General features: G+C 51.6%; 1 protein-coding gene across 1 annotated transcript in view; it reads right to left on the reverse strand.

The window, feature by feature from the left end:
- The window catches only part of SLC9A1 (solute carrier family 9 member A1), a 53,571-nt gene extending 40,536 nt beyond the window's left edge, over positions 1–13,035 (reverse strand). The window contains exon 1 of the mRNA XM_036347954.1: positions 11,902–13,035. Coding sequence (XP_036203847.1) covers positions 11,902–12,253 — 352 coding nt within the window. The 5' untranslated portion in view covers positions 12,254–13,035. The remainder of the gene's footprint in view (positions 1–11,901) is intronic.
- Between the last annotated feature and the right edge of the window lie 724 nt (positions 13,036–13,759).

Here is a 13,759-nt window from a genome sequence, read left to right on the forward strand (position 1 = left end):
GCCCTGGGCACACAGCAGGCACCATTGCTGAGTGATTGTTCAGATCCTGAGAAGCTCAGCAGTCAGAGAAAACAAGCCAGTATGTCTCTTCCTCCTGGATCCGAAGGGGGCTCTAAGGGCCCCCATTCACTGTGCGTTCAGAATGTGCCAAACACTGTACCACGCATCTTACAAGGGCACTCTCCCCAAATCCTCCTGACATCCCTGCCAGGCGTTACCCCATGTTCCAGATGAACAAATTGAGACTCAAAGAGGGGAAGTGACTTGCCCAAAGTCATGGTGCTACGAAGTGACAGCGCTGAGATTTGAAGTGAAGTCTTTTGAGCTGCAAAGCCTGTGTTCCCAACCACCAAGTTTCCAAAGGGAACTACTCTGGGATGCTCCTATGCAATCCCAAGGTCCCCAAGTAGAACCTTCTGTTTGTGCCCGGATGCTGTTTCACTCAAGCTTCTCATCTAAATCCGAGTTCACCCATCACCTTCACAAAGCCACTCCCCACCCTCCCAGGTGAGGTCTTTCTGGCTCCTCTAAACCCCCACAGAATTCCATCTGTACCTCGAATCACAGCCACTTTCTACTGCCTCTGTGTCTATACTGCATTTCTCAAACCAGTTCCTGAACTCCTTAAAAGAGAGCCATTCTTCTGCATCTCTGCTAGCTCCACCAGCCAGGCAGGCCTGGAAGGGTCGGGGGAGGGTGCTTGCTCCCCCCTCCACTAAGCTGTAACTTGAGGCTGGGGCTGTGCTCAGCTAGGTGAGCTGCTCCACCTCACACGGGCATCCTGCCTACCTGGTACAGCTTCCAGAGTCCTGTAGGCCCTGGCCCAGGACCCAGGAGATCTCATTCCCCGGTTTGATGGCAAAGATGCTATAAAAAGCACAGCACCCAGGCTCAACATTATTTCGTGATGGAATACAAAGGCCTGAGGAATTTGATGGGTGAGGGAAGCCTCCAGGCTGGCTCAGAAGTCCCAGGCCTTTCACTTGGTCCTCCTGCAAGGACCTTTGTGGCCAGGCCAAATGGTTTCCCTACCATGAATAGTTCTCTGATAAGATACTCCAGCAGGAAGCTGCCCTTCCTTAGCCTTAAAGGGCTCACTAGAGAGTAACTAATGCTTAGATACCAACCTCTAGGCCAAAGACCACAGTCCTTCCTCTTGGTCCAGTTCTTACTGCCCAGAGACCCCTGGGTTAGTTAACAGAACAGAAAAAGCCCTCCCTCTGCCATTGACTTATGTGTGGTTCTGGGTACATCCTCTCTGGGCCTCAACTGGAAAACGAGCAGACTGGATCAAAACATCTCCATTTCCCCTTTGTGTCCTTGGGCCACGGGCTAAAATAAGGTTCTGTCTACCTCTAATGTTCTAGAGGCAGAATAACAGTCTCTACTTTCACTTCCAAAAGCAGGGTGAGAGCAGCAAATGGGGGCTTGGTTTTCTCAGAAAACAGTAGAGGCCAATTGGGGCTGCCTACCACGACACCCTCAGAGCCTGTCCCTACAGTGGCAATCCCTTGCTTCTGCTGCCTCAAAGGTAGCTGTTCCCCTAACAAAACCTCAGCGGTGTGCTCGGGCCCCAGCCACTTTAGGAAAAAGGGCAAGGGCCTGAGTTACCGCTGGGCTCACCATAGGAACCCAGCAAACCCAGGGGGCAGAAGGAACCCAGGATCTTCCCTGCCTGAACAGGGGAGGGAGGAGCCTGCTGCAGCTGCTTTGCTCCCCAATCCAGACGTGTTTCTCTACTTTACAGAGTCATTTTCCCTTCTCTTCTCCCAGGACACAGCTTACTCATTCAGTCCCCTAGTCTAGGAATTCGACAGTTCCCCAGGCAAATTCCACTCATCCCAGGGTTAGTACCACTTTGTCCAAGGAAAGTCCTTTACCCTTCTTCAAATTCCCACCGCACATAAGGCTGAAGCTCTTAGCCTTTGGGGAGCCACAGATCTGTCTGAAAATCTGTGGCTACTATGGGTCTTCTCCCTCTGATAAAAGCATCTATACTAATAATCTATACTAATAAAAGGATAATATGCTAATTAGACTGGACATCTTCCGGACATCCTTCCGGAAAAAGCCACAGTGGCGGGGGCCGAGGCAGAGGTGGTTAGTGGTGACCAGGCCAGCAGGGGAGGGCAGCTAGGGGCGACCAGGCAGGCAGATAGGTGAGTAGTTAGGAGCCAGCAGTCCCGGATTACGAGAGGGATATCGACTGCCGGTTTAGGCCCAATCCCACACCGGCAGTCGGACATCCCCTGAGGGGTCCCAGAATGGAGAGGGTGCAGGCTGGGCTGAGGGACAACCCCCCCCCCCCGCCACCCCCCACAAGAATTTCGTGCACTAGGCCACTAGTACATATATAAATGTCTGTAGGCTACTTTAGGGGATCCATGCACCTTCAACTCGATCATGCACTCAGGAAGAATCTTAGAAACCTATATCCTAGAGTAGCAGATCACCCGTCCATTCTCCCACCTAAGCCAGAATCCCTTCTAAAAGCCCCCCTGAATGATGTTCCTCTTCTCCACCTGGCCCACTGCTCAAGATCACCTCCTTCACAACCAGCCAGTGTGGATCAGTGGTTGAGCATCGACCTATGAACCAGGAGGTCAGGGTTTAACTCCTGGTCAGAACACATGCTTGGGTTGCAGGGCTTGATCCCCAGAAGAGGCATGCAGGAGGCAGCCAATCAATGATTCTCTCTCATCACTGATGTTTTTATCTCTTTTTCCCCCCTCTCCCTTTCTCTCTCTGAAATTAATAAAAATATATATTTTTTTAAAAAGACCACCTCCTTCAGGAAGCCTTCCCTCATCTCTCTTCCTTTCTGATAACCTCAGCATCCCAGCCTGAGCGACACAATTTCCCACCTGTGCTTTCTCCCTTGTGTGTTATCTTACTTCCCCAGCAAGAGAGTGGGCTCTCTGAGAACCCATTGATTTAATCCCATAACCCAGAGCTGGAGCTGGAAATGACCATCATTTTGTATTCGAGGATTCTGTGCTCTGAAGCCAGGGATCATGACAGCAGTGACCCACCCCCCAAAGAATGGGTTGTGTAGATCCCTCTCCAAGGGCCTCACAAGTCTGCCCAGGCCTCCCCAGAACAGAGGCCCCCCTGGGATGACTGCCTTTCCTGTTGGAAAGTCGCAGAGAGCCTTTTAACAGTGGAAATTGACAGATAGGGAAACTAAGGCCCAGGGTGGCAAAATGACTTACCATAGGTCAATATGTAAGAAAGAGGCAGAGCGTCCTAACCAGTTGGGCTCAGTGGATAGAGCATCGGCCTGCGGACTGAAGGGTCCCAGGTTCGATTCCGGTCAAGGGCATGTACCTTGGTTGTGGGCACATCCCCAGTTGGGGGTGTGCAGGAGGCAGCTGATCAATGTTTCTCTCTCATTGATGTTTCTATCTCTTTATCCCTCTCCCTTCCTCTCTGTAAAAAAATCAATAAAATATATTTTTTTAAAAAAGAAAGAGGCAGAGGTAGGACTAGGACCCAGATCCCCAATTCCCAGCCTAGAGCTCTGTCCCTTTACAAATGGTTTATGAAAATTAAACCTGCCCTCATACTCCCACACTCATATATTCACAGAGAATTTCTGAAAAGATACACAAGAAAGCTAACACTGCCAACCTCTGGGGAGTATGATAGTGGGAGGTGGTCAGAGAAGTGAGGAGGGGAACTTTTACTTTATACCTTAATACCCTTCTGTATTTCTGGGGTTTATTTTTGTTTGGGGTTTTTGTATTTTTTTTTTTACCATGAACATGTTTTATTTATTCATTATTATAAAAATAAAAACAAATCTGCCACAGAAAGGAGATTCTGGCCCCAGTCCACTCCCAACACACACATAAAAACAAAGAGAAGCCATAAGTCAACCTGTCCAGGTACAACTATAATGAGGCTGCTTTCTTGTGGGTTTATGGCCACTAGTCTCATTAATTCCCAGGCACAGTGTGGTTGATGGCTTGAGGAATCTTCCCGGGAAAAGCTTAATTCAATTAGGGCTCTTGGCAGCCCCCTGAGGAAGCTCTGGTATCTTGCTTTTACTTACACAAATCAAGAGCCGACCAAACAAACCCAGACTTTCCTAGACAGACCCCACCCAGCCCGGAGAGGATGCCTCTGCAAGACCCTCCATTATGAGAGCCAGCTGCAGGAGGCTGGGAGGGACGGGGACAGGCAGCTACACACAGAAAGCATGATCTGTCACCTCGCGAGCGCATTCTGCTCCCTGGCCTGGCCTTCGGTCTGGTGACTAGCCTCTCCAGACTTTGCTCTCCCTCCTCTCTGAGCAGTCAAAGTGGTTTCTGTGTGGCCAAAGGCTTCATGGGGACCCTAAGTCAATCAGGCATTCATTCATCCCTCAAATATTTGGGAGCCAGACACAGAAAGGCTGTGTCCTGAAGGGGCTTACATTCTTGTAGGAATCTGTACTAAGAATAGCTCTCTCTGTCACGCCTGCTTATCTAATTCTCTACCCTTCAAGACTGACTCAAGTTCCACCTCCTCTGAGAAGCCTCCCCTAACCACCCCTGCCCTCGGGGACTGATTGCTTCTCAGCACGTGGCTTCTGCCAGGAATCCGCCCAGCCCTGCACACAGATCGACACTTTCTCCTAAGCAGACCGGGGCTCTTAATGAGCAGAGCTGGGCTTGCACTCCTGTTGGTTCCCTGATGGGCTACAAGTTAAATGCCTGATGGGTATTTCAGCTGACCTGTCTCCTCCACCCCAGCTTAAACAGACGAATTAATTAGCTGCTCGCAGTCCTGGCCGGCCAGCACAAACACACAGCCTTTAACTTTGCCTGGCACAAGGCAAGTGCTATGTAAGTGTTAGCTGTCTATTATTTTGGTGAGTTTGTGGGCCCTGACACACAGCTGTGATGTCACCTCTCCACCTTCAGTGGCCAGGTCTCAAACAGCCTGAGCACTGTGGAATGGCCAGTCCGGCCTGAGGGGTAAGTGTCTCCCCCCGCCGCACCCCCTCCCAAAAAAAAAGATCAGGAAGGAGGCCTGGGAAGGAACAGGACTTCTCATCCTTAGCCCCACTTAGAGCTGCTTAAGGAAACATCTTTTTAGGGAAAAGCTTGCTGGGATAATTTGGGGAACTCCAGATTTTCAGCAAGTCAGTATCAGAACTCAGGGGTCAGGTCTGGCCTAGTAGACCCTGAGAACTGGCCCCCTCATCATGTTGGATGAGCTTTAGAGGAAAGAAAATGAAGTCAGCATGATCCCAGGGAAAGGGAGCAGCCACTGATCCAGGCCCAATCCAAAACTTAGTTCAGTTAAAATTAGATTAGCCCATAAGATTAAAAATACCCACATATAATCATGGGCTGCCTTAAAGTGCCAGTTTATGTTTATCAGCATCTAAAGAGATGGTTTGGCCCAGTGCGGTGTGTGCAGACAACCTTGGGGAGACATGTCTGACTCAGACGTTTGCAGGGGGAATGAGTGCTGCAAAATGAGGCCCACACAGGCGATGGATGACTCAGGAATAACCCAGGTCCTGGGTTTGCTGAGTGAGCCTTCTCCCCAGCACGGAAGGAAAGGGGCGGGGGTGGGGAGTGATGGGAAAAGGGAGGGAAGGAGGAAGGCCTGCCAGCTGTGTATAGGCTGGCATTCCCAAAGAGAGCCTGGGGCCCCTCAGCTCCAATCCCCAGCTCCTCCTGTGTTTCTCAGTGCCAGCCACCTCTGAGGACTATTTGCTTTGCTTCACAGTGGGACTTGGAGAGGGTCACAGTTTTCCCCAAACCCAAGAAAGACCCACAGAGAGCATCCAAGACTTGAAATACTAAAACCTTTCAACCTTTATAAAACTACTGACCTGAACGGGAGTCAGGGCAGGATGATAAAGAAAACATGGCTCCCAAGTCAGACGGATCTTGGCTTACACCCCAATGTTTTCTAGCTGTGCAAGGACCCAACACAGCCTCTCAAACAGGAGTTTAATAAGTGCCGGCTAATATAATGAACAAATATTTAACACAAATATTATAAATTGGAAAACAGGGCTCAGAGAGGTTGTGCCTTGCCTAAGGTCACACAGCTAGGCAGCAAAGAGCTAAGACCAGATCTCAGATCTCTTCACCTCCCCCCTCCCTCCCCTCCAGCATGTTTTCTGTGTAATTTTGTTGCTGTTGTTATTTATTTGTTTTTAATGATTTCAGAGAGAAGAAGGGAGAGGGAAAGAAGGATAGAAACATCAAAGATGAGAATCATTGATCAGCTGCCTCCTGCACGCCCCCTACTGGGGATCAAGCCCAAAACCTGGGCATGTGCCCTGATTTGAAATCAAACCCTGATCTTCTGGTTCATGGGTCGAGTAACCACTGAGCCACACCGGCCGGGCATGTTTTCTGTATAATTCTCTGCCTCTCCTTTCTCCTCTTAGAGGATCTACAACACTTCAAGGGAAAGGAAAAGCCCTCCATTTCAAAGGTTTGTTGCTCCACACAGAGAGCTCTGAGTCCAGCCCTCATGCTCCTCCTCCAAGCAATTACAGATGTGTTCAAGGGGGTGGTAAGAACTCAGACCTGTGCTGACCTGAACCCTAGGTCACCCCGCTCCTTCAGCCCTCCCTTCTGCAGGAAGAACTGGTGTTCCTCCTGACAACCATTCAGGTTGCCAACATGGATGTGTCTGGTCACTTACTCTCCTCAGAGCCCTTTTGGATCGCTGGTTCCCCTTGATCCTCTCAATGAGCCAATGTCAGTCGGCAGGAAAGAGGACGGGTACACCAATATCACCTGCTACTCTAACCCACAGGACCTTCATTGAGATGACCAGAATTAAATACCGGATACGCAAATTACAGTACCCATAAGAATTACTACTAAATTCCACCTGCCTCTTAGGGATAAAGAGACCCGTGCCCCCTGATGCCAACACAGAGCTGTCTCCCAGGGATCTTGCTGAGCCCTGAGGGTGAGCAAAAGCAACCCAGCACCCTTTCTGCCCAGGCAGGAGTTCACAGCAGGTTAGCCACCCCCTGCTGGATAAAGAAAACCACCCTTTAACTGAAACCCCTCCTGCCCAAGCAGGGAAGAAGCAGTCAGACTACCGAGAGGGCACCAGCAAAGAGATGGCAAGGTCACTACCAGAGGACAAGGGACAGGCCCAGCCTCAGCTGCACCCATTTGGACTCATAGGGACGGAGAATGGGTCCAACGCCAGCACGGAGAACCCTTACAGTTTTCTCAGGGCAGGGAGAGGGCTCCCACCATTGACATCTGCCTGATCCCTAAAGAGAGTCCTACAACTGCCCAGGGCAGGTGTTGTGACTGGGCACCTACTCAGTGCAGGGCCGTGTGCATCTGCCAAGGGGAATGTGAGGGGCAGATGTAACTGTACCCCTCAAGGAGGCTATGCCAAGACTCAAACAGAAAATAAAGAGCAATTCAGCATCACAGCAGATAACCTCTTTGAGCTGTTTCCTCATCTGCCAAACAGAGAGCCTTTATCTCATATGGTTTTAGTAGGGATTAAATGAGATCACTTTTATAAAGTGTCCGACTCTACTCTGTAGATACTCAATAAATGGTTACTCTTATTTAAACACACACACACACACACACACACACACACACACACACCAGAAGAGATGTCACAGGGCAGGCTAGGCCTAATGCCAAAGCTTCGGATAAACAATAAGGGAGATAAGGGAGATGGGTTCAGGGGGAGAAGTGAAAGCAACTGCTGTGGGCTGGGAAGACCGCCCAAAGGGGATGAATCGGAACAGGCCCTGAGAGCTGCCACAGCGAGCTGGGCACTGTGCTGGGCATTCCCACATTCAATCTCTACGTGGGTCCTAGAAAGCAGAGATGGCATGCCACCTCACTGATGAGGCAAGCCAGGTTCCGAGGAACAAGGTGCCTGGCCCAGGCTTGCTGACCATGTCTCTCCTCGCCACCAGAGCTGGAGGGGTGGGTGGGGCAGGGCCCAGAGGAAAGGCGTGCCTCGTGGGTGCTCAGCGAAATGAACTCCAAGCAGAATGACAACTCAGGCCCTCTCACACCAACCCTGGCACTTCTAGGGACACACGTCCTACTCGAAGGCTTCCTCCTAGTCCTCAGTTGACCTCCACTGTCCTGCAGTCACTCAGCTGTTTTCCCGAAGAGCAAAAGGTCACCTTTCTTTTTAGAAAGGTCCCATCCGGGCTTCTTGTAACAGTTTCAAGGTGACCTTTAAGTTGTTCCTCTCTTCTTTTGAGAAGTGGGAGAGGAGAGTGCTAGTCTTATTTTTACAGGAAACCAGTTGCTGGCTCTGATAGCCACACATGTGAAGTGGGCAATAATGACTCCCATTCTCCTTGACTCACAGACGTGTTCTAAGAGTAAATGTCAGCGTACACCTTGCAAAGACCAAAACAAGCTATAAGATGGAAAGGGACAAAGGAAGGCTTTTCTGCCTCTGGTCAGGAGACAACATGAATACCTGCTTTCTGGGCTCCCAGGCCTCTGCCAGGAGTTCCGGGTCAGGAACGTGGACAAACAAATGCAATGGGTGCCAGTGGTGAGCTGGGTTACAGGGAGGCTCTGCCTTGGCATGAGCACTGGACTGGGAGCCAGGTGAACTGGGGACAAAGCAGAATTCATGCAGGGTCCAAATCACCATGTGTGGTGGGCGCGGAGAATGGACCTAACTAAGGCTTGGGGTCACTCTCCTAGTTCTTGCAGTCATTTAAACACCCTCCCGTCACTAGCCCACCCCACCAAGGAAAGGACAAGAATGCCTGACTACTGCAGAGAGAAAAGGCCAGAGAAGGGAAGTGATTTGCCCACTCACCCACTGAATCAGTTAGAGAAGCCAGAGCAACTACTCTAAAACTTCAGCTCCAACCCCGCCCCTCCCACACGCATCTCTGTCTACCTAAAGCTCTGCTCAACGACTAGAGTAGGAATGAGAACTGCATACAGCACTTTCTATTCTTAAAGGAGGGGCACCTTGCAAGGGAAGCGGATGACAGAATGAGGGCTCCAACATAGCTGCTACCCACACTGGAGCTCTGAGAGAATAGGCAAGACCCCAAAATGAACTCCAAGGTTCTTGGGTAGTGTAGAGGGAGCATGGCTTCAGCCCCCAACCCTATCTCCTAAGTCAGTGGGTGCCATCTCCCCTCCCACCAGTACTAGCTCCAGGGGACAGCTTAAGTGAAAGGAAAACAAAGTCAGCAGGACACACCCCAAACCCTGACGCCCTGTGGCAGCCTAGGGTTGAGATCTGTAATCCTCCAGCCTCAAAGGATGTTGTAGGAGGCTGAGATGGGGATGCCCTTAGGTGATTAAAACACCAACAGGAGCCGTTGCCACTCACCGAGTGCTTCCTGTGGGTACAAAGACAACTTTATGTGCATTAATTTATGTCATCAGCACATCAGTAGCACTATGGCTAGATGTTATTTCCCCATTTTATACAAGAGGAAACTGAGGCACAGAGAGGTAAGTGGAAAAGTGGTGGAGCCCTTATCTAACCTCAATTCGGCACTGCAAAGGGAAGGGGAAAACATGGGCTTTCACTTTCGGTCACATTTCTCTCTATTTCCTTCCCAGGATGGCCAGATGCTGGGACGCCTCTGTTTTCAGACACGGAAAAATGCCCTCCAAAGCCAGAAACACAGGCTTTTGGAACTGTGAAGGCCTTCAGAGATCATATCCAACCTCCTCATTTTACAATAGGAAAACTGGGGTCCCAAGGTTCAGTGACTTGCCAGGGTTCCCTAAGTCAGTGAAATGGCAGAAATGGTCAGAAAGGGCCACGTAGGTCAATTAACAAGTGGAGATGGGTGACTGGTCCAAGGTCACACAGAGAGGTGGGATGAGAAGCCAAGTTTCCTAACTTCTAGACTAATGCCCCTGCCATGGCACCATCTCTGTTCTCCTGCTCCCCAGGGTCCCTGGCACAGGTTCTGGTGGGGACAAAGCAGGCCAAGTCTGGCCCCATTAGAACCAGAGCTATCAGGCCTATATGGACAAACTCCTGACTGCCCGCAGTAGGATCTCTGTGGTCATGCTGTCATCCCACCAGAAGTCACTGAGACCTGCAATGTGTGTCCCCGTCCCCAGTGCCCTAACACCGTGGCAGGTGTGGTTGAAAGGAGAGGCGGTTGGAGAGAGGAGGGCAGTTTATAGACAGCGCTTGTGAGGTCTCTTCCTGGTCTCACACAAGTAAATGACACATCATGGTCACTTCAGTTTCTTACAACAAATTAAAACATAGGTTTCATGACTGGATTGATATGGTCAAATTTAGATTCTTGCCAGTTTTGCAGGTGGGCAAGGCCTGCAGAAAAAGGACCCAGCTTGTTCAAGGTCATGTTGTCAGAATCAGTACACATGGCTCCCCTTGCCCAGTCCTTAATTTTTTTCCAGGAAACTGGCTGCCATCAGGGTATAGGTGCCAATGGCCCAGGTCCATGAATAGGCCAGGCCCTGCTACTGTCACAGGAAGCAAGCTCCATCCGGGATGTGTCAAAACAGAGCGCCTTCCTGCAGCATGTCCCAGAGTCTGCCTCACAGCAGCCTCACATTGCCGCTCAGCTCCTGCTTGTCCTTGGAAAAGCTGCAAGGATTCCTGCCAAGAGTCACAAACTCCCCAAACCCAAACCACCGGAGTACCAGGCCCTCATGTCTTCTACAGCTAGCTGGGGCTAAAAAAGCAAAGGCAGCTTTTAAAGCGCCCCCCTCCCCTTCCAGGGACTTCTGAGCTATGCAGGCTCTGGTGAGCTCCATCCATCACCCAGCAGAACGGAGTGCTCAGGCCTAGCAGGGAGACCAACCCTCTGGGAGGGAACAACTTTTCTGTTTCCTCTTCTCCCGTAAAGAACATTTCAAAGTCTCCTCAGACCAGAACATCCTGAACCCTTCCACCTGTCCCTCTCCCACTTGGTGGAGCAGCAGGCCAATGTGACTGGCCAGCTCAGACACCGCCCTGAGACCTAGCCAGGTGCCAATCTGGAAGTGAGCTGGGGCCAGACCAGGGGTGGGCAAACTTTTTGACTCGAGGGCCACAATGGGTTCTTAAACTGGACCGGAGGGCCGGAACAAAAGCATGGATGGAGTGTTTGTGTGAACTAATATAAATTCAAAGTAAACATCATTACATAAAAGGGTACGGTCTTTTTTTTTTTAGTTTTATTCATTTCAAACGGGCCGGATCCGGCCCGCGGGCCGTAGTTTGCCCAGGCTGGGCCAGACCAAGCTTCAACCGCCTCCACACCCAAAACAAACTACAGAAATTCCAGGGCCCCCTGTCCCATAAACTAAAGAATAGCAGTCCCAGGCCACAAACTGATTCAGGGGCTCCTCAGCAGGCAGGGCAAGCAAAGCTGATAGATAATATTCCAGGGAAAAAGGAAGGTGAAAATATTGGGATTCCTCATGTTCTACCACACTTCTAGGTCTCCAGCACACGGACTGACCGTCCCCCTCCCCCCACTATAATCAAACTCCTTAGCTAGGCAAAGTAGAAATATACTCCACCCTGGAAAACCCTCCCGTGCAGCATGTAATTGCACTGGTTGCTGTTGACAGAGCAGGCTGTGCCCCTTGCGGGAAGACACTTCTCTTTGCCTTACACACAGCTGGGTGCCTGGCTCCCCTCAGGGTCTGGTCCAGCCAGAGACTTGCCAGGCCTGGTAGTCTTGCTGAAAGTTCCTCGTATCAGAAGCATCTCATGCTCTGATCCTGTCCTTTCCCATGCACAATGCTGGTTCTAATCTTGGGAGGCCTCAGCCCACGGAGGCCACAGAGCTCAAGCTTGAGAAGGACCAAGATGGCAGGATGGAGGCGGCCTACATTACAGGAGCCCAGACCTTTATTCCTGCCTCGAGTGGTAAGGATGGGGCCAGAAGCTCACCAGTTTGGTGGCAGCAGACGGATGAGAGCAAACCAGACTTACCTATCTTCATGAGGCAGGCCAGCAGGATCCAGAGGGAGATCTCGAAGGGTCTCTGCACGTGTGGGTAGTCGATGCCCAGGACTGGAAAGGCCTTTCGAGTCTTCGGGCTATGTTCAGAGATGGAATGGTTGACAGGGTGGCTCTCGGGGGTGAAATCCGGTGGGGCCGTGGTGACATCCCCAATTGAGCGTTCTCGTGGCGGCTCTGAGCCTCGGATGGTGCTGGCGGTAGGACTGTGCTGGAGGCCATGGCTCCTGAGAACAGGTAGTAGCCCCACCAAGGCTACGACCACGAGCAAGGAAGAGAAGACTCGAGGCAGAGAGGGACCCCAGACGCCAGACCACAGAAGCATCCTCCCTCCCTCAGCCCAGTAGGCCTTGACCCTTAGCAAAGTGAGAGTAAGACCTGGGACATAGGTGGCAAGGGGGTGGGAAGAGAGGCTGGGGTAGTCTCTAGGGAAAGTTCATGTTCTAGAGAGGTCTTTTTGTGTGGAAGCAGTCCTCTGGGGGTGGCGGGGGGCTGGGTTCTCGAGCTAGAACTCCAAGCTGAGCAAGAGGGACAGGGACCCAGGAAGGACCACAGCAGGAGACCGCAAGGTCTGGGCCTCCAGGCCAGGGAAACGGAGGGTGGGGACCGGACTGCGCCTAGGACAGAGGAAGGGAGAGGATGGGTTGCAAGGAAAAGGAAGAGGGGAGGCTGGGACCTGGGCTGAGAAAGTGACTGAGGAGCGGGGACTACGGGAAAAAGCAGGGAACCTGAGCTAAAGGAAGGAGACAGAAGCGGGTGGGACCCAGTCCAGGAAAAGAAGCGAGGGGGCTGGGAGCCCAGGCTGCGAGGAAGGAGTGAAGCCAGAAAGCGGCCGGGAGCTTCCCCACCCAGAGAAGCGCCGGGGTGCAGGCGTGCCGGGCTGAGATTCCAGGGAAATGGAGGGGGGAGGAGGGCGGAGGCAGGCGTCCCGGCGGGAGAGCGCGGCGCGGGCTGGGGGCGGCTCGCGGTGGGCCCCCGGCAACGCGCCCCTCCTTGCGGCCCCGGCGCGGCGCTGCGCTCCGCCCCGGCCCAGCTTCAGCTTCTCGGCGTCTAGATCCAGCTCCGGTTCCTGCGCCGGGTGCAGCCCCGGCGGCGATGGGCTGAAGCCTAGCCGAGCCGGTCACTGCTATTTATAGGCACCAACGAGCAGCCAGCGTGAGCGGGCTAGAGGGACCTGTCAGCGTCCGTGCGGCGCAGCGACCCCTTGCCGCCGGCGGAAGGAAGTATTACGTTCCGTAGGCAGAGAAAGGAGAGGCAGAGATGGCACACACAAAAAAGTCCTGGATCTGTAGAGATTCTATCCAACAGAGGTAAAATGCTTTACTATTTACAAAGCGCTTTCACACCCACACCCGCAGTCTCATAAGGCTTTCCATGAGTCTTGTGAAGGATATATTATTATCTTATGTATTTAGTTACCACGTGACCTTGAGCAAGTTACTTAACCTCCCTGTTCCACTCTTTTTCATCTGTAAAGTGGTAATGGCAGCAGTACCTCTCAGAGGCTTACTGAGACGACCAAATGCGATCGTCTGTGTAAAGGGTTTAGAATAGAGCCCAGCACGTAGAACCATTATTATGGTTTCAGTTTTGCACATGAGAAAATGGGTGAACAAGAGTTCCTTAGCTAGTATGTAAATAGTTGTATTCGTTTGCTAGCGCTGCTGTAGCAAAATTCCACAAACTAGGTGGCTTAAAAAAACACCCAGAAATGTATTGTCTCATATTCTGGAGGCTTGAGGTCTGAAATCAAGGTGTTGGCAGAGTTGGGTGTGAGGGAAAGTCTATTCCATGCTTCCAGCTTCTGGTGCTTTGCTGACAATCTTTGGTG

The sequence above is a fragment of the Myotis myotis genome, unplaced genomic scaffold (genome assembly GCF_014108235.1).
Source record: "Myotis myotis isolate mMyoMyo1 unplaced genomic scaffold, mMyoMyo1.p scaffold_m19_p_2, whole genome shotgun sequence".
Taxonomy (NCBI): domain Eukaryota; kingdom Metazoa; phylum Chordata; class Mammalia; order Chiroptera; family Vespertilionidae; genus Myotis; species Myotis myotis.